The sequence below is a fragment of the Parus major genome, chromosome 1 (genome assembly GCF_001522545.3).
Source record: "Parus major isolate Abel chromosome 1, Parus_major1.1, whole genome shotgun sequence".
Taxonomy (NCBI): Eukaryota; Metazoa; Chordata; class Aves; order Passeriformes; family Paridae; genus Parus; species Parus major.
Window position 1 is genome coordinate 38,998,222 of NC_031768.1, and position 24,379 is coordinate 39,022,600.

Below are 24,379 nucleotides of genomic sequence, written 5' to 3' on the forward strand. Positions count from 1 at the left end.
CAAGTGTGAGAGTGGAGAGGAGGGGAAGAGAAAGGGTTATCAACGTCTTAGGTCTGAAGAATAAGAAACCTGTGCCACAAGTTGTGCCTTCTTAAAAATACTTTCAATAAAGGAGGATATTTGTGCTTCTCCACAACTTCATCTGCTTTCTGCAGTTTAAGGTGACTTTCTCTTCTAGAGAATAGATAAAAGTTCATGTCAAGTTAAATTTAGGATGTGAGTTATATTAAAGTAAGATAACTAACTGTCCCAAGGGAACTGAGAATTGAATGAAGGTGGTGGCTTAGTTTCCACAGCTGTCTGGTTCCTAAGTAGACAGAGAGTCTAAAATAAGGATGTGTTTCTCTGGGGAGTTGAATTTTCTCTCAGATGTATTTTTGCTTGGTAAATACAGCTACTGAGGTTTGTGGAGGTTGCAGCTCATTAGTGTTGAAACTAAACAAAGGGAAAACCAAAAAATTCCTCTCAAAACCTGGCAAAAACTGCTCATCACGGTTCACTGTTTTTTTTTTCACCCCCAGGAGGAATTTAGCTAAAACTACAGCGTGGGGAAGTTGGAGTAGTCAAACCTTAAAAATTTCCAAAATGTTGGTTGCATACAAAATTGCTTTGCAATTGCACAGAAATTCTTCCAATAAAATTGTTGCTTTGTATTTTGCCACTGTGTGTGTATGCTGAGCAGTGTCTGTAAGTAGTGGTATGGTAAGAGAGTAGGTGGGGTTAAAAAAACAAAGTTGAAACATGACTTGAGTTTATGTTGTAATTAAGGATTGGAATGAGGAGAGCAACTACTGAGCACTGTTGTAGCTTGGATATCTTGAGGCCAAGAGACACTTGTGCAAGCTGTTCTCAAGACAAGGGTGACACCTGGCAGGGTTTTACACTGGCCAAAGGCAGGGAGTGATGGCTGGCTGATCTTCATGGCTGCAGAAGGTTCTCCCAAGTGTCTTCTCTCAAAATAAATGAAGATTTTGTTGCATTGTCTTCTCTGTGTTTCTGGATGCTGATCAGTCATGGACACCTACAGCATTGAAGGGTTGTGAGGAGTAAGGAACGAGTACAAATAATGTGCAATACAGGAGTGAGCTAACTGGCTGAAGAGAGGAAAGAGGCAGAGGGATACTGGTGTGTAGTTGAAGAGTTAAGGTTTTTGAATTCTGTTTCGAGTTAAAATCTTTGTAGTGTATGTAAGATTTTTACTGTGAAGGCAAAACTTTTAATATGGATTTAGCACTAAGATAAAAAGGTCATGCCCACTCTACCCCAAAAAAAGAGCAATGTATCTGTCCAGGGCATTGATCCTGAAGAGTGTCCTTGGTTGTGGCGGATTGTTGACTGCACCTGAGTAAGTGACATTAATGCAAAAAATTTTAAAAAGCACAATACTTAGGGTTTCATATTTCTAAAAAGGCACAGTTGTCAATAAGTGACTAATTCCTACACTAAAAATATTTTTGAATTATTGAAGCCTTGATTTTATACATGCTGTAAAGTCTCAGCCTGTTTTACATAGTAAGTTTAGATATGCACATTCTGTTTTGTGTTTGGCTCATAACCTTAAGGCGTTAAAATGGATCCACCTTTTTTTTTTTTTTTTTTTCCTTCCCCAGAGGAATACAGCATGCTTAGGGGCTGGCCTTTGTCTGTCATGCATTCCCACCATAACAGATTTAGCAAACTGCAGCTGAGAAGTCAGACTAGTTTGTACTTTGTGCTGCTTGTGCCAGGGAAAAAGCTTTTGTTTTCACTGGATCACTGGCATGTCGATTACTTCGATGCCAAAAAGCATACGGTTTTGCTGCTGTCTGTGTTTTCAATGAAAGAATGCAGGCAAGAACAAACAGAAATCCTAAGAAAGAGTTTGCTGTAGAATCTCCACAGAAGGGCAAGGATGCAGGTCCTTGTGAAGTGCAAGCGGAGAGTCCTGTGGTTGTGCTGGTAAGAATTCTTTAAACAAGCTGTCTCTTCCCTTTGATAATTCCAGTTCTCTCTGTCAATGAAGAGCTACTTAATCTGATGCCACTGAGAAGTTCCAGCATTCTTACTTGTGAATAGTTTGCATTTAAGATTTAGGGTTGATTCTCTGTGTGTTTTCTGCCTTTTAAATTGATTTTTGCTGTTCTAGTTTATCAGATTTTTGGTTCTCTTTGAGTGTGACTTTGGAATTTGGCTTTCAGACTAGCTGCTTTTCAGTCTCTTCTGTCTAGCATATTTATACAGCTCTTTGAACCTAGCATAAAAACTACTTAAATACATAAAAATATGCTTTAAAACTCTTTCTAGCACCTGTTTTTTAATTGCCTGGCATATCTTCCAATTAATGTACCTTTGAACTTCCTAAAGTGTGTGTGTAACAGTTAAATTTTACTTAAATGATCAAAGAACTATCTAAATCATTAATGCCTGCTTCTGTTAAAGTATCTATCTGTTAAAGGTCTTACTTTTCAATTCCTTCAATGCACATTATTTAGGAATTTGAAGTTTTAAAATACCTTCCAGTGAAGGAAAAGGGAAATTTTCTGTATGTGGGGGAAATAATCAAATAAGAACTATTTCGCCTGAAACACTGCTAGACACTTAGTTCTGTTGGAACTTTTAATAGCACAGCAAGAGAACATAGTGAGGTTTAATGGATCCACCAACTCTCTACAGAGGAGGGAGGATTGGTAAACTAATACTTACATATAAGTAGAAAGAAGTACTTTGATAGTTCTTACTAAAATTTCAACTTTATTTAGTATTATTTCATGCTTAATTGCTGCTGCTTCTGGTCCTCTCTTTATTTGGCTGCCTGCAGTTGAAGTTAGTGGGGTGATCCTCAAATTATAGTATCCCCCCTCCCTCTTATTTGAGCTTCACACTACGCATTTAAGAATTGAACTAAAACATTTTTGCCATCTATATTTAGTAATAGTCATCTGTAACTTTTTGGGAATTGTTATTGTATATAACTGAAAGCTTACATGTGTGCTAGTAAGACAAACTTTATTTTCCTTGTCACTGTTTTTTTTAGTTTTGTTCTATTCAGAGAATTGTTAGTAAAATGTGGGGTTTTTTTGGATGGGTGTGTTCTGATTTCTGGTCCAGATTTTCATCAGTACAATATGAACTAATCTTGTGTGTGCTTTCCTGTCTTTGGAATGTTTAACTTTATTTAGAATTGTTTTTATTCCCCCATGAATACTCAGAGAGGATATTAGTGTTTCTGCAGATACTTGGAGTACTGCAGCTAATCAGCAAGGCATACGTACTTATTTAAGAAGGAAAAAAAAGTATAAACCAATACTGTGTTTACTTATCACAATTTATTAAGTACCTCCTTACAGTTTTTCAAATGCTACTTAATTTAATGTTCATGGAGTAATATACCTCCAGTGTTTGCTCTCATTTTTTCATTCTTGGTTGAAGTGCATGCATTCTACACAAAGGTCAATTTTAAAGGGAGGAACTTTTATCTTTTGCGTAGGTCATATTAAAAATGTCTTCACTGTCATTTCAGTTGCTTTTTTGGTATTAATCTGTTTATATATATACACACACGTGTATATATAGCATAATTATAGATCACTTTTGTCTTGCTTTTGAGGAAAGCTAGATGAAGTGGTGCAAGTAACCTGCAGCAAAGTGTGCTGCTGGGCACAAAGCAAAAAGTAAGGTGTATGTTTCATTTGATACTGACATTTTGGTCCATTTCTATTTCATTGGGCTGTGATGGTCTCTACATTTTTACTGGCACAGTGTAGGTAGGTACCCTGTCCCTGGTGCAGGGTGCAGTAAGGTAGTAACTAAGACTGACAAAGTTTCTAGTTGCTATAACAAATTCTAAACGGCAGAATTTCTTGTTTCCTGGGTTAAAAACCTGGGAATTACATTAGATAGCAATCCTCAAAAGCATGTGGAGCAGTAGGCTTCTGGTTTACTCTAGTAATCCTTCTCACTGACTATTGTTTAAAACATTCCTTCAAGTGTAGTATTCCTTTTGTGCAAATATGATGTGATTTGCCTAGAGATAGAATCAGCTGTCAGGAAGCAACAGGGTTTTTGTTGTATTAACTTATGTTATATTCATTTAATATTTTAAATGTCGTTTACTGAGAGTCTGTTGGTGTTTTGAGGGAGGTGGGTATTTATAACTGGAAGCATCCCATGTGTTATTGAAACAAGGTTATTTGATTGAGTGCTCTGCCTGAATTAACTTTTCCTGCTTAGGTGGGTGGGTTCACAGAAAGAGTCATCTGCTGCTTTCAGTGCCAGTAAGTCAGTGTGTGTGCTCTTTTGTGTCCCTGTGATTTGAATTACATTGTGTCATAACTTTGCCATTGAGGTTAACAAGCAACAAGGGCCCATGGAAAAAGCATTTAGATTTTCCAGGTGGTGCCACAAAACCCCACTTGGGATGAGCTGCTGTTGTGCTAGCTATTGTAGAAGTTACTGGATGAGTATGCCTGCTGTCCAGCTGCATTTTGATAGTCACAAGTAGTAACTGCTTATCAAAACAGATGATGTTTCTGGGAAGTTGGATCTTTTGGAGGTCATCTTTCTGCTTGGAAGCTTGCTGGAAGTATAAAATGTAACAGTTAAAAGTAAGCTCTAGGATACAAATAATTTCTTGACTTAATTTTTAAAAGCTCAACCTGGGCAATTTATTTTATGTTTATTGTGGGACAGTAAGATACAAGGAGCTGTTACCCATGTTTAGTATTAAATAATCTTATTGTATGTCCACAGTGGCTTTCTCAGGCCACTATTAAGAAATACATAACATCTATTCATCTATTTATATGCTGCTTCCCGCTAGTGCCTGTAGCTCCATTTTACTCCTCATGGGAACTTTTTTAATTTGCAGGCGTATAAACCAAACATGTTTTTATAAGGTAAATAATGTTTTGTGGCAGGAGGCTAACAATATTCAGTGTGCTTAGCTTTACCATCTTTTGTTTTCTGGGAAGAGTATTGGACAATAAAAATCGTCTTAATTTAAGCATACAAGAAAAACATGTACTGGGGGTTTTTTTCTGTAATATGTAATGTAGGCAATCACTGAACTCTTAGCTTAAAACTTACTTTATCCTGATGAATTTTCACACAGTTTGTCCAAATATATAAACTGTATTAATAGATTAAAATGCTTGCTGTGTGGGTGTCATGAATGCTGTTTTGAAATATTTCTTATTTCTGATAAGTTTCCATGCTTATAATAGTGAGGCAAAACCCAAAGTGGTACAGCAGAAAATTTGCTCTTTTATCTTTCAACAAATATAGCATTGGCTGGCTCGAGATCAGCCATGAACCTCTATGCTCTCATTTTCCTAGATTACAGAAATAAAAATGTTGTTGGCTGTAGATTAATAGGAAAAGTTAATCCGTATTGGAAGGACTGACTTTTAGTGCCTATAAACTTGATATTGCAGTTTTGACACAGTTTTATCTGTGTCAGCTGGTCCATAAATTGTACTCAACAATCCTGTAACTACCCAGCATATTTTCTTTTATATTACATGAAATAATAGACCAAGTTTTTTGATTTTTTTTTCATATAGAAGAGCCTGAGAGAGAATCTGCTTCCTAGTGCTGTTTTTTTGCCTGGCTAAATGCCAGTATCAGTGTGTTGTTTATTGTTTTCTTTTTTCATATCTGGACTAAACTGATAAAACATCCTCTTCCTTTTGAATATGACAAATCACTAAGAAAGAAATGAGTAACATTTAGGAGAAACCCAAGGAAGCAAATTCTTCATTAACTTTTACATAAATGACATTTCTGCAAATCAAGTACCTTACTGATTAAATAGGAGAGGTCTGTATTAAAGACAGCTGCAGTGAGCTTTAGATTCTTTAAAAGCTTCTCATGAGGGAGGATTTTTTTTTTTATCTTGTGTTTTCAGCATGCAAAAAAAAATGTAAGCAAACATTATATTCTTTTAAGATTCCTTATCATAAATTTTATAGTTGTGGTAAAGTAGTTTTGTGACTACAGGGCAGACAGAGGCATTTGTAATTAATTGGATGATTTTTAAAGCTGCATTTTGGGGTTTTGAATTAGGTTTGCTAGGCAAGTGTGTGTGTGTGTTTCCATGCCCATGAAATAATTTTAGTTGCATTATCTTTAAAAGTAATCCTTTTCCTCTGATTTTGCTGGTAAAATGAAAGGAGCCAGAACTAGCTTTCTTCCAGTCTTTACCTATCACCATCCCAAGAGGATTAGCAGGAGGTTGGATGTAGCTCTTCAGCACCAGGGAGAAGAGGATGATAATGCTGGTCATGTGCAGCACCATGTAAAAATCCATTACCCATTCAAGATGACAGCTTTCCCTTGCTACCAGGCTGTGGAACTGGGGCTGTGATCTATCCACTTGCTAGTTCAGATAGTAGATGTCCTTGTTTGTAAACATTCTGACAATATTAACCTTGCACGTGTTTATTCTTTCCTTTGAAAAGCTCCCCACATTGCCACAAATGGTCACACAGCCATCTGATCAGCATTTCAGATACAATCTGACTGGAAACCCCTGGTTGGAAGTTCTCTCAAGCCACATCACCTCCTAATCTGTCACAAAGCTCTGGCTCAGTTGCTGGTCTTTGTGTGAGAAGCCTCAAAAATTAGCCACAAGAGAGGGGAAGGGTCCTTCTAGTGTCAGCCCTGCTTTTAATTGGTTTAAACCAATTGTGTAGCAAAACCTTTTAAACTAACTTCAGAGACTGATTGTATGCACAAATCAAGTTGTCCTTCTCTGCTGGCCATTTTTTAGGCACACTTTAATTTGCAGTATTTATTTGTTTCTCCTAAAGGTCAGTCATCCTGAACTGCTCTCAAACCAACCTGTCACCGCAGCATGTTGTGTATAACTTCTCATGACAACCTCTTGAGGTCACATGGGAATAGCAGACTTGGCCAAATGGAGTGACTGGGCCACGTTACTCTAGGAGTCGCTAAACCTTGTTTTAACTTGAGAAAGAGTATTGCATAAGAGCTCAAGCCCAGTGGTTGGCAGGTGGGCATCTTGCCTGGATAGGTAGAGAGAGACCTGATACACTGAAAGTGAGAGAAAGGTGAACAAAGGGTGTTTTGTTTTCTGGATGATGTGTTAACCTTCATTTATAGACCAGTAAAGTTTGAAGTGCTCTTTGTATTCTTTTATCTCTGTGCTTAAAGAAGAAAAATTGTAATGGACAGTTATTGCCATAGTGAAGAGTTGGAAGAGGTGAAGTTCCTGTAATTTATTTGGAATCAGAATGGTTATGACAATCCGTTAGAGTGGGGCTGCTCAAACTGAAATGTTGTGAAGGGGTAATTTTGCAATGTCATTATGTGGGAAATGTTTCAAATGGGTGGACAAGGTGTTAAGGAAGCGTGGAGCACATAATTTCATTAGCTTGGGATTCACTGCAGCAGTCTGAACACTCAAATGCAAACTTGCAACCAAAATAGTTTGTGGAATTAGTACATTAGAGAAAATGTAATCTTTTCTTAGGTCATGTTTGCCTTATGCTTTTCTGAGCTAAATTGTCCTACCATTTCAGCCACAGATGGGTGCATGAACATAAACTTAAGCCTTTCTGATGGACACTGACATTAGTTCTTGGCTTTGTGATAACTCATGTTCATGAATAACAGGAGAAGATGAGGCAGTAGCTGGGGTTCAGGTGAAAAGCTCTCAGAATGTGTCAGAGTAAAATACAGAGTGAACTGAACAGCCCTTCTCATCTGAGTAGAAAGATGCCAAACATAACATAATTATCATGGCTCTTAGAAGTATTGGTGTGAGCTGAAAATGTTGTTAGATAGCTACTGAACTTCTTGTAAATCCTTCCTGTGGGGTTGTAAATGGTAGCTATTTTTCTTAACAAAGCTACATTTTGTTCATAATTTTTGGAAGATTTTTCCAGACTTCGCTTTTTTTGCCTCTTCAGCTGTTATGCTTTGTTATGTTCCCACATTTTTCTTGCCAATAAAACTACTGTGTGGTACATATGAGGGAATCTCAAATAGCTTTTGAGTAGCCTGTGATCTAAGCCTGAAAACTTTGGTAACTTTCTCTGACCAAAGCTTTCATAATTCCTTGAAAAAAAAAATTATTTGATTCACTTTTGGATGAAAAAAACACCTGTAGGGTTTCACAGGAATATTATTAATATTCTGGTGATTAACAGCAGTTACTTATAGAGATATTTGTTCTTCGTAGTACAATTAGAATTTGGAAGGTTATTGTCATGAATTATACAAAACAGTATGTAAAGCTTGTCTTGTCATTTTACCTATAATGATGACAGAAGCTGGTCTTGCTGCTACAATTATCTTGAATATACTTTACCTGGAAATTAGTTCCACTAATTTTGAGCAAGTACAATTTGTAAAGTCTCTTGTAATTGCTGCTTATAAAAAAAAATAAATAATTTTATGTCTAGTACTGTGATGCTGAATTTTAGTTGCAGAAAATTCAAGCTAGATTGTAACTCCATCTTTGCATTAGTTTGCACACTCCAAGACAGAGCTGCCTTGTTCAGAGCTCTGTCTAAACCTGCTTTGCCATCTGACCACTTAATAGAATGCTTGGCAGGGTGAAGGTTTTTCCCTGTGTGATGGTGCAAGGGCAGCTGTAATGCCTCATCTGTGGAAAGGGGTTTTAGTGTAGAATCAATGCCCAGTTACTGAGGAAAGCTACTTGTGCAATTAAGAGGGAAGTAGATGGCCTATGGGAATTTTGAAATATAAAGAAGAAGGAATGTCAATTAGCCTGCCCCTACTGCAGGTTACTGCTGAATTAAAACACAGCTCAATCTCTGGGCTAAGATTGTTTTCATTCCTGTTAAATCCAGATCAGAGCTTTCTGGGCTATAGCAAGCAAAGACAGCTATCAACATAAGAGACTAGTAATTTTTTATAATTTTTTAACAGTGAGAATACATATGTGATTATGCTAATAAGCTCTGGCTTACTGGATTTTGTGAAATGGTTCTGAGGCAATCAGCATGCTTGTCTCTAATTGTAACTTGCATTTCCCATATGGTGTAATATGACAAAATCTGCATTTTGAATACTATATGTTTTTGATGTAGATGCAATATAATTCTGCCAATCTTTTAAAGAGCAACTTCTAAAATAAGTTAACAATTGTAGTTTTCCCCTCAATATACCTAAATTAATTTGTTTTCTCCTTTTTTCCTGTAGGCAAAACCAAAGCTTATAGAGCCAATAGACTATGAAAATGTCATAGTTCAGAGGAAAACACAGATTTTGAATGATCCTCTGCGGGAGATGCTACTGTTCCCTTATGATGACTTCCAGGTAATTTAATCCACCCTGTTTTTGTTGTGGGGGCTTTTTTGTTTGTTTGGGGTTGTTTGTTTTGTTTTTTGTTGTTTTTTTTTTTCCTACCACAAGTTTTTACTAGTAGAAGCCATGAGGTGATAACTTACTATTTCTTTGTTTCTTACCTCTCTTGAGCTCAAAAAATCTCCACAAAGTCTTTGCCATGAGTCCCATTACCCTACTTGATTTATTCTTTTGGGTACAGAAGAAATAGAACAATTTCCTCATCTGTCCAGATAATAAAATCTACTTCTGCAACTCAGCAATTTTACTGCCTTTTGAAGTAGATGATCAGTCATTTGTAGATATTCTCATCCTTTCTGATGAAGGAAATTACATGATGTCTGTTTAAAAAAAAGCATCTGCTTTCTTTAATTCTGAAACTGGTTTTTTTCCCCCTTTCTTAATAGTGAAGGACATGAACGTGTTCATACGCAGTCTGCTACTCTTACCTACATCATCCCAGTCAAAATTGTTCTAGCAAAATATCCCTTGCATAGCAGAGTTTCTGACTTGATTAAGCCAGACTTAACCAAGCTTCGTGATAATGTTGTTATATTTTTTTAAATGATGATGTTTATCAAAATAAGTAGTTTATTTACAGACACCTTTTAAATAAATCTTCTTGTAGATCTAGTTAGGATAATTACAAAGCATCTTAGAGACTGGAGTTGTAGTAAATAGTGAGGAAAGTCTCTTGTCCACATGCCTATACCTGCAGTCAAAATGTCTGTTTGAAAAGTATGCAGACACCTGAGCAGCCTGTAAATTAATTTTGTTCAGCCAAGTAGTTGAAGCTTAGTTTATTTACTGTAGTGAAAGTTGATGATGAGTTTGTATATTTCTACAGTCCTATAATGTCCTATAAATTACATGTTGAATTTGTAATGAATTTTCTCTGGCCTATTAGAGTGTTTACCTGAATGCAGCTGGACTCCCTTTTTAATATAGTCTGGGGGCTTCTTTTTCATTGTTTCTGACATGAATAACTCTACTTGTAGCCTTCCCACTCTGAGCTGAAAAATTTGAGTTTTGGGAAACTACAGTCATTTAGAGAGGAGTTTTTGCTTGTGTTCACAGTCACATGTAGAAGTTTATAGGATGGAAATAAGATGTCTTGAAAAGGATGTTGTACTGATACAAGTTTTCGAATACAGAATCACTCTGTAGGATGATACCCTACAGCAATGTTGGCTTCCAGACTGAAAAACATGAGTAGGCTACACTACCAAAATCCCCTTCTGTAGCGTTTCTCTTCAGAATCACAGATCAAGAGGAATCCAGGTTAATTCCACTCAGTGAGCTCTTACCTGATTGACTAGTTCACTTACCAGGGTCATTCCGGTGAACAGCTCTGAATTATCAGTGGAGAAGAAACAAACCTATTAGGAATATCCTCAGGTGTTTTGTTTGAGCAGCCTGGGGGTATGCCTGAAGTGTTTAACTGCTATTTCTAGTCATCTCCTGCAATTCTTACCCTCAGACCTGTATGAATGAAGCTAGTCCATAGTTCTCAGTCTCTGAGAAAAAAAATTATCCCTTCAAAAGGGATAACCGAATTTTGTCATAAATCGTAATGCCTTTTGTCATCCTTTGTTTGGATTCTGTGGTCAGATTTCATCAAGGCAGGTATTAAAATGTCTGTTACATCAGAAGATTTCCTTCAAGTAGTCACAGTTTTGGAATATAGTCCATTTTTCTGTTTCTTTATCCCTCATCAGTGTAATATTTGAACAAATTTTCTGGGTTCCCCCAGTTTTGGCAGTCTCATTTTATATGTGATTTGCATGAAGACTGGTTTGTACAATTTGTATCAAGTGGTACTATCAAACTTCTATTGCCTTGGAAGACTTGCTGGCACAAATTAATTACAAATATTTTTGTTGTACACATGACTCTTCTGTACTACTTTGATCTATCTAACTTGTTTTCAGCAACACAAAGCATTTAAATCTGTCATCCAGTGTATTAAGAAAATATTCCCAAGTCAGAGAACAGAAAACCTTTAAGTGCTTATTATTTTAATTTGAAAGTTCAACCTTTTAACTCTGTTCAGTTTTCCATACCCATATTTACAGATTTGAAATCACTAGTCAGTATCATTTGAATAATTAAAAAAAAAATTAAGGTGCATTTTCCGTGTTTGCCATTCAGCTTCATCTGTATTTTTTAGTTCCTCTTAACTTGTGGCTGTCACTCAGTGTTTGAGCAGCTCTTGGGTAAGCCATAGCTCAAATATTTGATACTGGCCTCATCGCCTCAAGAAAAATTTAAAATACTGAGCAAGAGCGTTTAGAACTACCTGTAAACACACTTAGAACTGTTTATAGGTGGAAACGCCTACCATTGTCTAGAAACCTGTTCAAATGATTTCCTTTTAGAACATTCAGTTTTTATCTTTACAAAGTTCTTCCTCACACTTAGGTTAAATTGATTACAATCTAAAAAAACTTTGCCTGGAAAGGAAGCCCGGCAGTGTTAATTTATAATGACATTAAGAGTAAGGCTATTTTGTTCAGCATAGCCCTAAAACTTAGCACTTAAAATGGCACAGAAAATGCTTAGCTTGCAGTACTAGATATCACTTCTGGAATTTTTAGGCGATTACTAAGGAAGCTGCATGTTTTCAAAAAAGCACCATTGATACCAACATTGAATTTCTGTTAAAGTTTAAATCATTTAGAGAGAAATTGGAAATAAATATTTGTGCTTGACTCGGATTTTTTCTTTGTCAGGAAATGCAGTTAGATAAACCAAAGTTTAATTTATTAGATGTGAGAAGCAGTATTAAAGGAGAACCAATATTAATTTTTAGTCCATATCAGAAATGAAAAAGCACAGCAATTGCCTTTTTTTGGGTCACATATAGCTTTCCTCTCCTCTTCCTCCTGATGAAAATGGTCTAGTCAGGGAAAGAGGGGAAAAAAAACAACACAAAGGGGAAAAATAATTCTTTCTGCTCTGGTATGACTGTTCTCTAAACATGCTGTCAGAAGAAGCTCTAAGCTCAAATCACTACCAAAGAAACATTTGACCAAGGATGGAGAAAAAAATTCTCCAGTCTTGGAAAACTCATGAAGTTTGAAGGATTGCTCTTCAGCCAGCTATCTGGCTACAGGAACCTTTCCAGATTTCCACTTAACTGCATTTGCCATTGTCCCAAACGTGATTAGCTGAGGTTACGAAACATGTTTTCTCTCATTTTGTGTAGGTTTGGTAGCAGTTAGTTCATTTACTTTTCAGAAGAATATGATTTCTGTTCAGCTTTGTGCAGAGCTTCAAATCCAAAAAAATAGGCTTGTAATTTTTTTCTTTCAAGGTTTTTTTTTTCCCTTCATGCTATTATATCTAAATAATAGCAAGATTTGCTTTTCTGTAGTTACCAGAAGAGCTCTTAATCAGCAACTTCGTTTCCATATCTTGGGTCTTTTTTAATTTACCACTTGAAGATTGCTTCAGCTGCTTTTCACAAGCTCAAGCTCTGAGTTTTCTGCACTGAATTCACTTATCAGGTTACTCCCTACCCTGTTCTCAACACATTTATAGGGGGAGACATGTTTGATGTTGGCATCACTGAGTTTGCTTTCATTCTTAGTAAGTGGGATGTCTAAATTTCTTCATGCTTTGTATAGTCTGTTCCTTTTTAGCTGCATTTTTGTCCTCTTTTTCATTGTGGTGCCTATACAATGTGTTTGTTAATTATGATGATAGAACCACTTTTCTGCCACCCATTGGAATATCTCTGTTAATGTTCTTGCTACTCTCAGTTGCAATGCTGCCAATTTTTCAAGGCTATCCCTCTTCTAGCCTCTTAGTGCGAAGAGCCATCTCCTCTGTAGCAGTGAATGAATGACTATATCCATTGGATACTCTTGTATCCAAGTTTGTGCCTCTTCACGGCTTGTAAATTTCTCGCCTGAATTTCAGTAATTTGCTCGATAATGAAATGGCTTCATAACTAAATAGCATGAGTTTAAAACAGGCCATCTTCATTGTGGCAGTGATCACGTTAAAGGTTCATGCTCAATGACTGCAAAATTTGTGATGTTGATGTTAACAGCACAGTAGGTAAATTATTTAAAGAAACCTTAATCCAAAGCAGTGCTACTGTGTGGCAGTAAGTCACCCTTTACCTAAATACCTTTTTTTTTCTTTTCTTTCAAAATACCTAAATTTTGAGTACTATCTCAGTTTTTAAAGGAAATTATAGAGCCATCTTTTTCTAACCCCCTGCCATGGGCAGGAACACCTTCCACTAGACCAGCTTCCTCAGAGCCTCATCCAACCTGGCCTTGAACATCTCCAGGGATGGAGCACCCACAGCTTCCAGTACCTCACCACCCTCACAGTAAAGAACTTTTTACTAATATCTCATCTATACCTGCTTTCTTTGAGTTTGGATCCATTCCCCTTTGTCTTGTCAAATAATGCAAATCCAGGCTAAATTTGCTTGTAGCAAATAAAATGTGGGTGCTTTCCTACCCATATTAAATTTGTCTTTGCAAAGTTATTGCAGTGTTATTTTGAAGGCAGTTTTGTGCTTAGCTTAGGCATCATTTCACCTTTGTTATTTTTGGGTTTGAGCCATATGGGTTTAACACACTTTCACTTAAAGCTCTTAGCTTTTATTTAATGCGAGTTAAGTACTTCTGAAAATAGATATTATGCCAGCTTTGCAGAAGTAAAACTAAATCCAGGTCATTCTATGAGCCGGCACATCTTTGGTATATGAAAAGCAAAAAAAATTCCCTATAAAAAGTAAAAGCCTCATTTTAGAAACCATAAATTAAACTAGTCAAATAACTAATTTTGAATTTTTGAAATTTGAAAATAATTTCTCTATTACTTTTTCTCTTTGAAATCTATTTTGTGTTTTTCCTTAAGTCTTTAGCCAGCTATTATAAATTGATTTAGTTTGGAAATAACTTCATAATGTAGGTTCTGACACTTCCCATACAAAGGATCTAACACTTCCCATGCAAAGGTGAAGTCACTTCTGACACATGGTTGTTTTAAGGGTAGGATTTCACAGCTTGCCATCTTTTCCACTGAGTCTTTTAGAAAAATTTCTGTCTCTACATCTGGAGCATGAGCCTCTGTGGTAACAGTCTCACTGGGAAATACAACCTTGTGACAGAAAGAATATCCATTGCAGTCTGCACTCTTGTGGACAGGTTCACTATCCATATTCCACCAGGTTTCGGGTAGCGAGTACTCCTTGGTTGACTTGGTGAAATGTTCTTGCTGCTGTGGCCTATTCTGAGACCTCAACATATCCTAAAGCCCTGGGACTCAGTCAGAAAGTTGTGTCAGTAAGAGTCTGTTAACTGTGTGCCTCAGTAAATGTGTGTGAGTCCTGGCTCATGTTACAAGTGGCGTTCCTTGGTTTTGGCAGCAGAGTCATCAAAAGGATTTTTTAATTTTCTTTGAGAGCATGAGACGAACACTTTGTAGTTCCTGATGCTGCCATAAATCAAATGATCACTCAAACCCAGAGTTTCATTTCTACAGAACAGTTCAGCCAATGTAGTTGTGAGGACAGTTTGCTGAGAAGATAATCCTTCCTTTCTTTTGGAATATAAGGTGTATTTATATGCATGCTTGCTTTTAAAATATAGTGGTGCTGCTTAAGTAATTATTTTTAGGAATTTTGTCTAAATTACAGTATCTCACTCATTGCATTTCCTGGCTCTTTGATGCACTACTGCAGCTGCTGGATGTACTGAGGAGGAGATGGATGCATTAAGGCAATTACTAATATGAACAAAATTGACAAGTCAGGTTTTTCCGTTTTGTCACTGATATTGATACAGTACTAAGATAAAAATCTTGTTATGTGTGAACAACTAGAAAAAAGCCCTTACTATTGTATTGATAGTTACGTAGGAGGGTAACAGCAGCAGACATTTTAAAAGTATGTTCAGCAAATTCTGTTTACCAAATTATGCTCCAGTATTAAAATTTGATCAATGAGTTTGTGGATTTCCCATGAAAAGCATCTCATAAGAAGCCACCTTAGTCTCTGTTTTTTCTTGAAATAGTATTTTTTTTTTTTTTTTTGGAAAGTACAGTATAACTGTATGCTTATAGAATGTATATAAATTCTGCATATAATATTTATTTATTATATAAAGTATAAATAGTTTCTCATCAAATATCAGACTATTTCATTGGAATAGTATCTAGAAATTCTGCTCTTAAGGTAGGTTACTACTCTTAATAGAAGTTTTTATTATTTTCATAGCTTGCGAGAACAAATACTTAATATGGTTTGAAGATATTTCTAGTTAAGAAAGCTTCATTTTTAAAGCTGTTAGCATATAAATGTGTATCTTCCTGCAGTTTTTTTGTTTGTTTGTTTTTGGTTTTGTTTTTTAACTGTGGTTTGCAGGGTTTATTGGTCCCATGAAATATTTTGGGGTTTGTGGTATTTGTTTTTAATACCTCCCCATCTCTCCCACCCAAGGAGTATTGTCACTTTTTGTGCTCTGGACTAGATGAATGAGTTCTCCATGACTATGGGATTTATTTTTTCCCCCTTTCAATCTTTACTCTAATTGAATATTCTTACTTAAATACCTTCCCCAGTTAATGGAGTGAGGCTTAGGTAATGACTAAGATAATCAATCACCTTATGGATCAAACTCTTAACAGAGATAAGGTAATTTATTTACATGTCCTTTGTTTTTCAACATTACATGTGGAGCTTTCTCTTGTCACATTTTTATCTGATCCTCCCTGGATGTGTAGAGTGTAACTAACAGGTGAGGGACCACAACCCCCTTCCAGGCCCTGGCTGTGTAAACTCTCGTTCACCTTTGATGACCTAAGCAATGAGATTCTTTTCCATATACTGTAAAAACAAGTTATATTGCTGTGTGCTTGTTTTCATTTGTGGTCCAGGAGATTTTGCTAAGTTTTCATCTTTTTTCACTTTACAAATGTAAAGTATCTAAAGGCTTACTTCAGCACAGATCTGAGAAACAGAATTTCATGGTTACATAGAGATTTTCTGCTCTCTGGCAGCCTTCCTGTGCCTCTCTGAGTTCTGGCATAAGATAGGAATAAGTCCTGACTTGGTAGGCTGAAGTGCATATATACTTCAGTGATCCACACTTTCTCTCTAAACCTGAAGTTTAGTGCTAGTCTTACTTTTTGTCACTTGTTCTGCAGTTAAATTACTCTTTCATTTTGGTGTGGTTTTCTTACCTTCCTGGAATAATAGTTTATATGTGTAGTAATAACACTGCCTTAATGTCTTCAAAATATTGGAGTTATGTTGTCATGGTGGAATTATATTTTTCTAGTATTTTCTAGTATTTTCTTCCACATATTGACAGTATGGTGGTAAACTGTCCTATGGCATCTATTTCTCACTGATTCCAGTCTTGCCCTTATTGTGAAAAAAGGAACATGTTACTTGAATGGAAGCAAATGGCTATTCTGAAACATCATATTCATAGAATGTTTTCTGCTGAGCTTTTCTTCATTATAGTAGTGTAACTGAGTGTGGCCATAATGTGTCATCTTCCCTTTAATTGCAAGTTTCATTAATTGCTTTTGTTGTTTATCAGACAGCATTATTGCAGCGGCAGAGTCGATACATTCGTTCAACGGTTCCTGAAAATGCAGAGAAAGAGGCTCAGAGCTTGTTTGTAACTGAGGTAATAACTGAAGTTGCATGTGATTGTGTGTAATAACAATATTATACCTGACTTGTTTTTCTTCTCCTTCCTTTACCATTTAAAACAAACAGAAAAATAAGCCCTGGAAAAAGAATTAAATATTTCTTGCCACTTACTTGTCAATTATTTCGAGGCAAAATTTCCAGGAAAACCCAGTATTAAAACCCAGTATTTTTTCCATTGGTAGCTGGAAAAGAAGTTTTACAGGATAGCTTTTAATTATTTTGTTTGCCTCATTGGCTTCTGCAGATGGTTCTCCCCCACCCTCATTATGCTTTTCGCTTTTCCAGATGAACGTGGGTGATTTCAATACATAATATTGGATCCACTAGTATATCTGGAATGAATCATTGTGACTTGGTTTTTCTGATAAAGTGTCTCACACCAGCCATTCTTACTTTGTTCATAGTAATCTTTTACAGATTGCTGGAACAGAGGTATCCAGAACTGCAACACTTGTGGAGGCCAAAATTCATTATGACATTTCAACTTGTGGGCTATATGTAGAAGAAACATCCTCAACCCTGAAGTTTCTCAGAACTGTTTGCTTATGTTGGCATTGCTTTGCTTTTGTGAGATTGCTCTGCATTTATTGTCCTGTTGAAGCCTTTAAGAATTAAAGGTTCAATTGTTTTTCCTTTTTTTTGATATTATCTACTGGTTTTCTACTGATACAATTTAAGCGATATTTTAACATCTGAAACAAGTAAATGTCTGTTGTAACTCCAGTAAGACTGGAGGAGCTCCAGATAGCTGAATCTACATCAAAGTGATTTATCCACACTGATACATACCCTTAATACCTAGCCTAAACATTTCTGAGATAAGTTTGAAGAGGATAGACAAGAGGAGGGAGGACTGTTAGAGGTAATTCATGAAGTTTAATGAGTTTCTGCTGAAACAATTGCTTGGCAAGTATTAAACTCATGTTTTGAAATATAAAGAAAATATTTACAATTTATTGGATGCTGTGTTTGTGTATAAGTAGGTTTATTGTGTAACATAAAATTTTGCATGGAATGGTTTCTGTCAACAGATTCTGTCAGTTTTATGTTACTTTGTTCAAAGCCAAGATAAATCAGTACTTTTATGTTGTAACAATATGGGTGGAGTAAAATGGTATTTCCTGTGATCTAGATCAGAACTTAATGACATAATTGCTTTTCAACCACTGCAAGCATACAGTTTCAATTTTAGTATTAATTTAATTGCACTGGAAGTATAAATTCAAGGAAAAGATGGTTTTGGCTTTCTGTATCAGTATGTGCACAATTGAATATTCTGTTTTAATAAGGTATGTGTTTTTGTGCTGAATTGTCTAAGGGCTCAGTCATGTTTTCAGCTTCAGCTGAGATTTCTAAAGGCTTGGCCACGTTTTCAGCTGTGGCAAAATGCTGGTTTAACTTTTTGGACGACTGAAGGTGGTTAATCCAGATGCTGAGTGCATTCACCATTTTCTGGTTTTATTAAATAGATGTCTAACAGATGATAACATTGCATTGAAACATATAACTTATTCCAGAAAGTTATATTGCATTAGACCATTGCAAAAGATAGGAAATGTACAGCATTTTCAGAGATATGTAACCATAATAGTTCATAAACAGACATATCTTAAGAGGTTTTCTTGTGCTGTGTCCATTGAATACCTTTAATTTTCTTGCAGTTAATGTTGATACTTGGTTTTCATTTAAACAGTGTATCAAAACCTACAATTCAGACTGGCATATTGTTAACTATAGATATGAAGATTACTCAGGAGAGTTTCGACAGCTTCCAAAGTAAGTATGTTATTTAGTTACTTAGTTTATTTATTTAGTGGTATGATTAATTGAAATTGTGGAGGAACTTTGCATTTAATATAGACTTATTTATTAGAGAAGTATGTTAATATGTGTAAACTGAAATATGCTATATCCATGTTTAATGGTCAGTAGAGATGATAAAGACTTGTTGGATGGAATTGATGAACTTGAATGCATAATACCATGTTAAACCATTTTCTGGGAGGGTACTGTAATAACACTGCCTTATTAGCAGGCAGTTATATCACTGACAGTGTGAATTTAAGTATGATAACTAAAACAGGCTGATGTTTAGATGGAGCTAAAATGGTAATATCCTGTTTTCAAAGGCAGCTTTTGGAACTCCCTTTAGGAGCTTGGGGAATAGAACCTAACTGAGATGGTTAGAGCAGGTTTTCACAGGATGACTCAAAGCCTAACTGACATCTGTTACAAGCTTTCTAAACCATCTGCTAGAGAAATGTTTTTCCAGTTTTTCAAAGTTTTCTGGGAAGAGTATAGAGATTAGACCCTTAATTCAGAATGTCTGAGAGAAATGCTCTGAATACCCCAACTCTGGAAGGACCTATGTCTTTCCTAATTGCTCTCTTGCATCTATTGGCTAAGAAATAGTTACCTTACCTTGTGGAGAGTTCTGATCTACTCACAGGTTCTGTACAAGTCAGTACCTGGTTTTCACTTGTCCTGAACAGAAACCACAATAGGAATTAAAAAAAATGCATTGTCCTGCAAGGAGCCAGTGGTTGCAGGTATGAATTCTTACTCATAAGATATTAGGAATGCAGTGAATGAGAAGGCATTTGTTCTCTTCAATTACACAGTAGCACAGTGACAAGCAGAACAAAAGTGAAGTGGTGGCCAGATGTACAAGTGAGAAAAATTGCTTTCTAAGATATAGAATTAATGAAAAATACATGTTTTTACTTAGTTATTCCTGTGCTTTTTCCTCTTTGGAAGGAAAAGAACATCTTAATTTTTGCACCAATAAAATATATAACTAATCACAAAATTCCTGGTACTTCAGAAACTTTTTCTTTTGTAGTAAAGGCACAAAGCCAGACAAGCTTCCTGTTCATTTATACGAAGTGGATGAAGAAGCAGATAAAGATGAGGTGAGATAATAGCAATTCCTTACTTTCTTTTGTTTTCATTAAAGAATGTTGGGTATCTAGAGGTTGTGAGTTTGGTTAATTGTTGATGTCTGTACGTGAAAACAGAGATTAGCTTGAACCACCTTATTGGGAAACAAATTAGTTATTTTACCTGTCTCCTTTCAAATAACCTTCTTCTCTGAGGTCTGTCAGTTGAGTTAGAAAAAGTTTTGACAGATAATAAAATCAAAGCTTTAGTACTTGGTGACATATAATCCTTCGGCTGTCATAAAATCTGTTTTATACTCTGTCTATGTAGACAGGTTTCCAGAGAGAAGTGTTTCCTGCAGTTTAATCATGGAATTAAGTAAAATCATAGGTGAATCTGTTCCAGCACAACAACAGCACACACACTTCAGCATGCTACATGACAGTGTAGCATACAGTGTGAGCCAAAATCAGTTCATCACAAATTTGAGTATAGGATAAGACTTGGAGAGCTATCATACAAACAAAAGCATAAAAAATTGAACAAAACTCCAAGATATTTTCTCTTGTGTCAGTGACTTAGGGAAAGAAGAGATGTGTAGCATCAAGCAATTTTCAAGGCTTTTTCAAATGCCAAAGACTTTTTTCAACAGCTGCCTGTTGTTTTCATGTTTTATTTTTTTTTTACCACACCCTGTTTCAAAACACATTTTTAAATGCCCCTGTTACTTTTTCTTACAGGTACTTAAACTCTTACATGTCAAACAAGAATTAAAATAAAGTAATTTTTCTTTTTTGTGGTTTTTACCTCATGGCAATTACTTTGCTTCTAAATTCCTGGTACTCAGAACTGCTGCATATGAAATGAAAGGATTAAATATGAAGAAGTTGTTTGAGGAATTAATCTGAGTAGACACATTCCCAGTCAGAGTGTCCCAGGCTGACATTTACCCAGCACTGCTATTAATCTGCCCTGTGAAATTTGGACAAATAACTTCATACATCTGTATCCAAAACTTCCTATTTGTAGGGTAGGAATAATTATGATTACTATTAAAACATTTATTATAACTATTATGACATTTAAAAGACTTGGAATTATTTACTGTGATAATATTTCTGACAACAGAAGTGTTTTAGAAAACTGAGTTAAACACTAAAAAATTAAATGGATATATAATTTTTACCAGGAAATACATTATGAGTGGAGTCAGTTAAGCACTGAAAAATTATAATTTGGCTATTAGCAGGTAGTATATGTTGTACTAGGAAGTGTAAGTAGAGACGATTGCCTGGGTCCTGTAAGAACAGGCAGGAACAGGGTATCTCTTTCAGAAGTACAATCACTGAAGGAGAGGTCTGCTGCTCTTTGAGGAACTTGAAAAATAAACACAAGAAAGATACATGCTAGGAGGAAAAGGGAAGTTACTGGGACAATAGGGTAGGGGGGGACAATAAATTCTTTCATCAAGGGAAGACTTAATGCAAGAGGTGTTTCTTCCTCATCTGTGCCAAAAAGTACAGATGCAAACCTCAGATTGAAAGTTGTTTGGTCATTTTGTTTTGCTTTTGTTTGTGTTTGAAGAAAACTAATTTATTAAGATAGAAAACAAAAAGCTACAAGTGATTAAAAATTGGTGGAAAATCAGAGAAAGATTAGTTTGATCATGCATTAATAAAAAGGAAAATTAACCCTATCCAAAACTAATTCTGTCAGGGCTATCAGGCCATCAGGTTGATGTCTGCAAATGGAATTTTTCAATCCAGTATGGGATCAAGATACAGGATTGTTTTTGTTGAAACAGTTGCTGTTGAAGTAAACTTTGGAGCCAAGTTTATGGGAAAGATCACTTTAAAAAGTGCAGCACAGTGTGCAGCAATAATGATAAAAGTGAGGAAATTACCTTACCAGTTGGAAACAGGAAGTATGTTTTCAGTGTGAGAGTTGTGTGTTAACAACTGGATCCTGGGTTCCTTTGTATTAACAGATGGTCAGCTGGAAAGATTCAGTAGCTTTTTGGCTCTGTAGGCAGGAATTCTGGCTGACAGAGAGAAATGGTGTAACTAGAGAGGCCTAAATGACGCTCAGTTTTATTGCTAGAAAACAGCATGCAGCTCAACAGAGTTGGGAAATTGTGTCCCTCAGAGACTGGGAACTGGAGTCTTAATAGAGCTAAATCTTAATTTTTGTTAACACAGGTAATGAATGGGTAATGAATGGATTTTAGTCATGTGAGATGATCGTATGCACATGTTTTGTGCAATTGCAGAAAAGCATTTTGTGCCAAGTTTTGGCTATAACTCATCATCTACTCATCACTTTATACTTGTAAAGGTGATTTAAATCAACCCTTTCCTTAGGGATAACTCATGCCAGGGGAGGTGAGGAGTCATATAGAGTCAGATTTGGAAACCCAGTGTTTTAAGTTGTGTTTGTGTCTTTATTCTTGTACAAGAAAAGTAATTATCTGGGTAATAGAACAGCAGTGGAGGCTAATGACTTGAAAATATGAAAAAAAAGGTGGCTGTGTTGCTTGGACAGTGAAACTCTTTAGGACAGATGAAAATTTACTGAGTATTTCTGGTCTATGCCTTTGGGCCATTATATCAGATGCTCTGATAGCTGATGACCATGTCATCCTTATTGGCCCTAACTTCAGTAATACCAAGCTGACTCTAAATTTTAAAATGTCAGATTGATGCATCTTTTGCCTTCTGTTCACAGTTTTTTGAAGTTCACATGTTCGTGTGCTTATGAGAATGCAAGCTAGACAGACTGAATAAGCTGTAAATAAATTACCTAGTAACTTTTTACAGAATGTTCCTTGATTCAGTTCCAGAAACAAATTCATATTATTCCAAGATTTGGTTTAATGTTCAGTTGTTGAACTAGTGACTCTCTCCCCCTTACATAACCAGTTTTTGTTGCATGTTTTCTTAACAGCCAAGAAAAGGAATTAGAAAAGTACTTGAGGTACCTCAAGGATGTTTTGTGATTCTTGTTTTCAGCTGGATGCTCAGCTAATTCTGAATGTTTCAGTAAAAATTACCAGGAGTATTTCTCCTCTAGATGGATGAAAATCCTCCTACATGTCTAATTCATTAACAGTTTTATTTCAAAATGGGCTACATCAACTGGAAACCATGGTAATGTCAGCTTCATAGTACTCTAAAAGATTACTTGGAACTGGTGATTTAATATTTATTGTGTGGCAGTTAAAAATCTGTCTTTTTGATCTGTTTTGATAGCAGAGTGCTGCTTTTTGGTAGTTGTTAACATCCTAAGGTTTTTGATGCAGTCATTCAGTTCTCTGCACTGGCAGATGGATGTGGTGTACATGCAGTGGGTGTGATGTGTGATGCTTGTATTGGATCTGCTGTTTGTGAACTTGCTGTTGCTGCCAAGTTCAGTCTTGTTCTCTCTGCAAAGCTTTGATTCTGATCTGTAAAAGGGCAGATCCAATTCAAGAATTAATTATCTTTAAATTCTTAAGAAATGTCTTTGAAGTACTTTATGTAAAACTAAATGATTTGATAAATCTCCACTGAAGTTTTGGATAAGCATGTGTTGGCATTGTTCTTTTTGGCAATAGAAATTGGTAAAAATTCTTACACTCTGTGGAAAAGGTTCCAAGGTAAATGTAAGGAAATGTTTTAAGTTTTGACTGTTCATTCCCCTGTTTCATTGGGATTTGTCTTGATTGACATTTAGCTATAGGCTGGATCATCCTGGTGGCTGTAGATAAAGCCTGTAGAAGTGGCCAGGTTACATATTAAAAGTTAGATGAGGTCAATCTCATCCCAGGTCTTTAAATAAAATAATGGAAAAGCTATAGCATTTCAGCAGGGACTCATGGTACATTATTATCATGATGTTATAAACATAGTTATTCCAGCTTCTAAAATGACTTCTGAAATTATTGATAAATACTACGTGGGCTGTGATGCGTAAAAAAAATTTACCTTTTCTTTTTTCTTCTTTTTTTCTTTCTTCCTTTCCCTATATTCCTTTTTTCATCTCCAGGATGCAGCATCTCTTGGGTCTCAGAAGGGTGGAATAACAAAACAAGGATGGCTGTACAAAGGCAACATGAACAGTGCAATCAGTGTAACAATGAGAGTAAGTTTAAGAATATCTTACATATGACAAAATAACTGAACACTGATATAAAATATCCCTGTGCCTTGGAGAGGTCAATTTGTGGTATATGGTTTAGTTCTAAAAAATTTGTATGAAAAGAAAGAGGGAAGTTTGCATGTACTTCATATATCTGAAACCTTGCTTTCATTTTATTGTATGTAAATCAGAAAAAAAAGCCATGAAAAATCTAGTATGTGAGAGGAGTTAAATTTCCATAACTGTACCCTGGTGTGATTTTAGTAGAAAAAGGACTGTGTAATGTGGGGGGAAGGAGGCATTATTTGTTTGTATTCTTGTATTTTATATAAAATTATGATTTTTTAATTTGCCTCTTATGTATATTATATAATCAGTTTTCAA

The 24,379-nt window shown here is 35.9% G+C and overlaps 1 protein-coding gene across 21 annotated transcripts in view; it reads left to right on the forward strand.

Moving 5' to 3' along the window:
* The window catches only part of DOCK9 (dedicator of cytokinesis 9), a 110,721-nt gene that overhangs the window by 27,389 nt on the left and 58,953 nt on the right, over positions 1-24,379 (forward strand). For 8 of the 21 annotated variants that reach the window (XM_015633498.3, XM_015633570.3, XM_015633539.3 and 5 more), the window contains exons 2-6: positions 9,169-9,285; positions 16,884-16,973; positions 18,693-18,775; positions 19,842-19,911; positions 23,903-23,998. In XM_015633498.3, the coding sequence (XP_015488984.1) occupies positions 9,169-9,285; positions 16,884-16,973; positions 18,693-18,775; positions 19,842-19,911; positions 23,903-23,998 (456 nt within the window). Of the gene's footprint in view, positions 1-1,648; positions 1,939-9,168; positions 9,286-16,883; positions 16,974-18,692; positions 18,776-19,823; positions 19,912-23,902; positions 23,999-24,379 lie in introns of those variants that run through there. The other 13 variants (XM_015633473.3, XM_015633550.3, XM_015633433.3 and 10 more) reach the window with 3 other exon arrangements.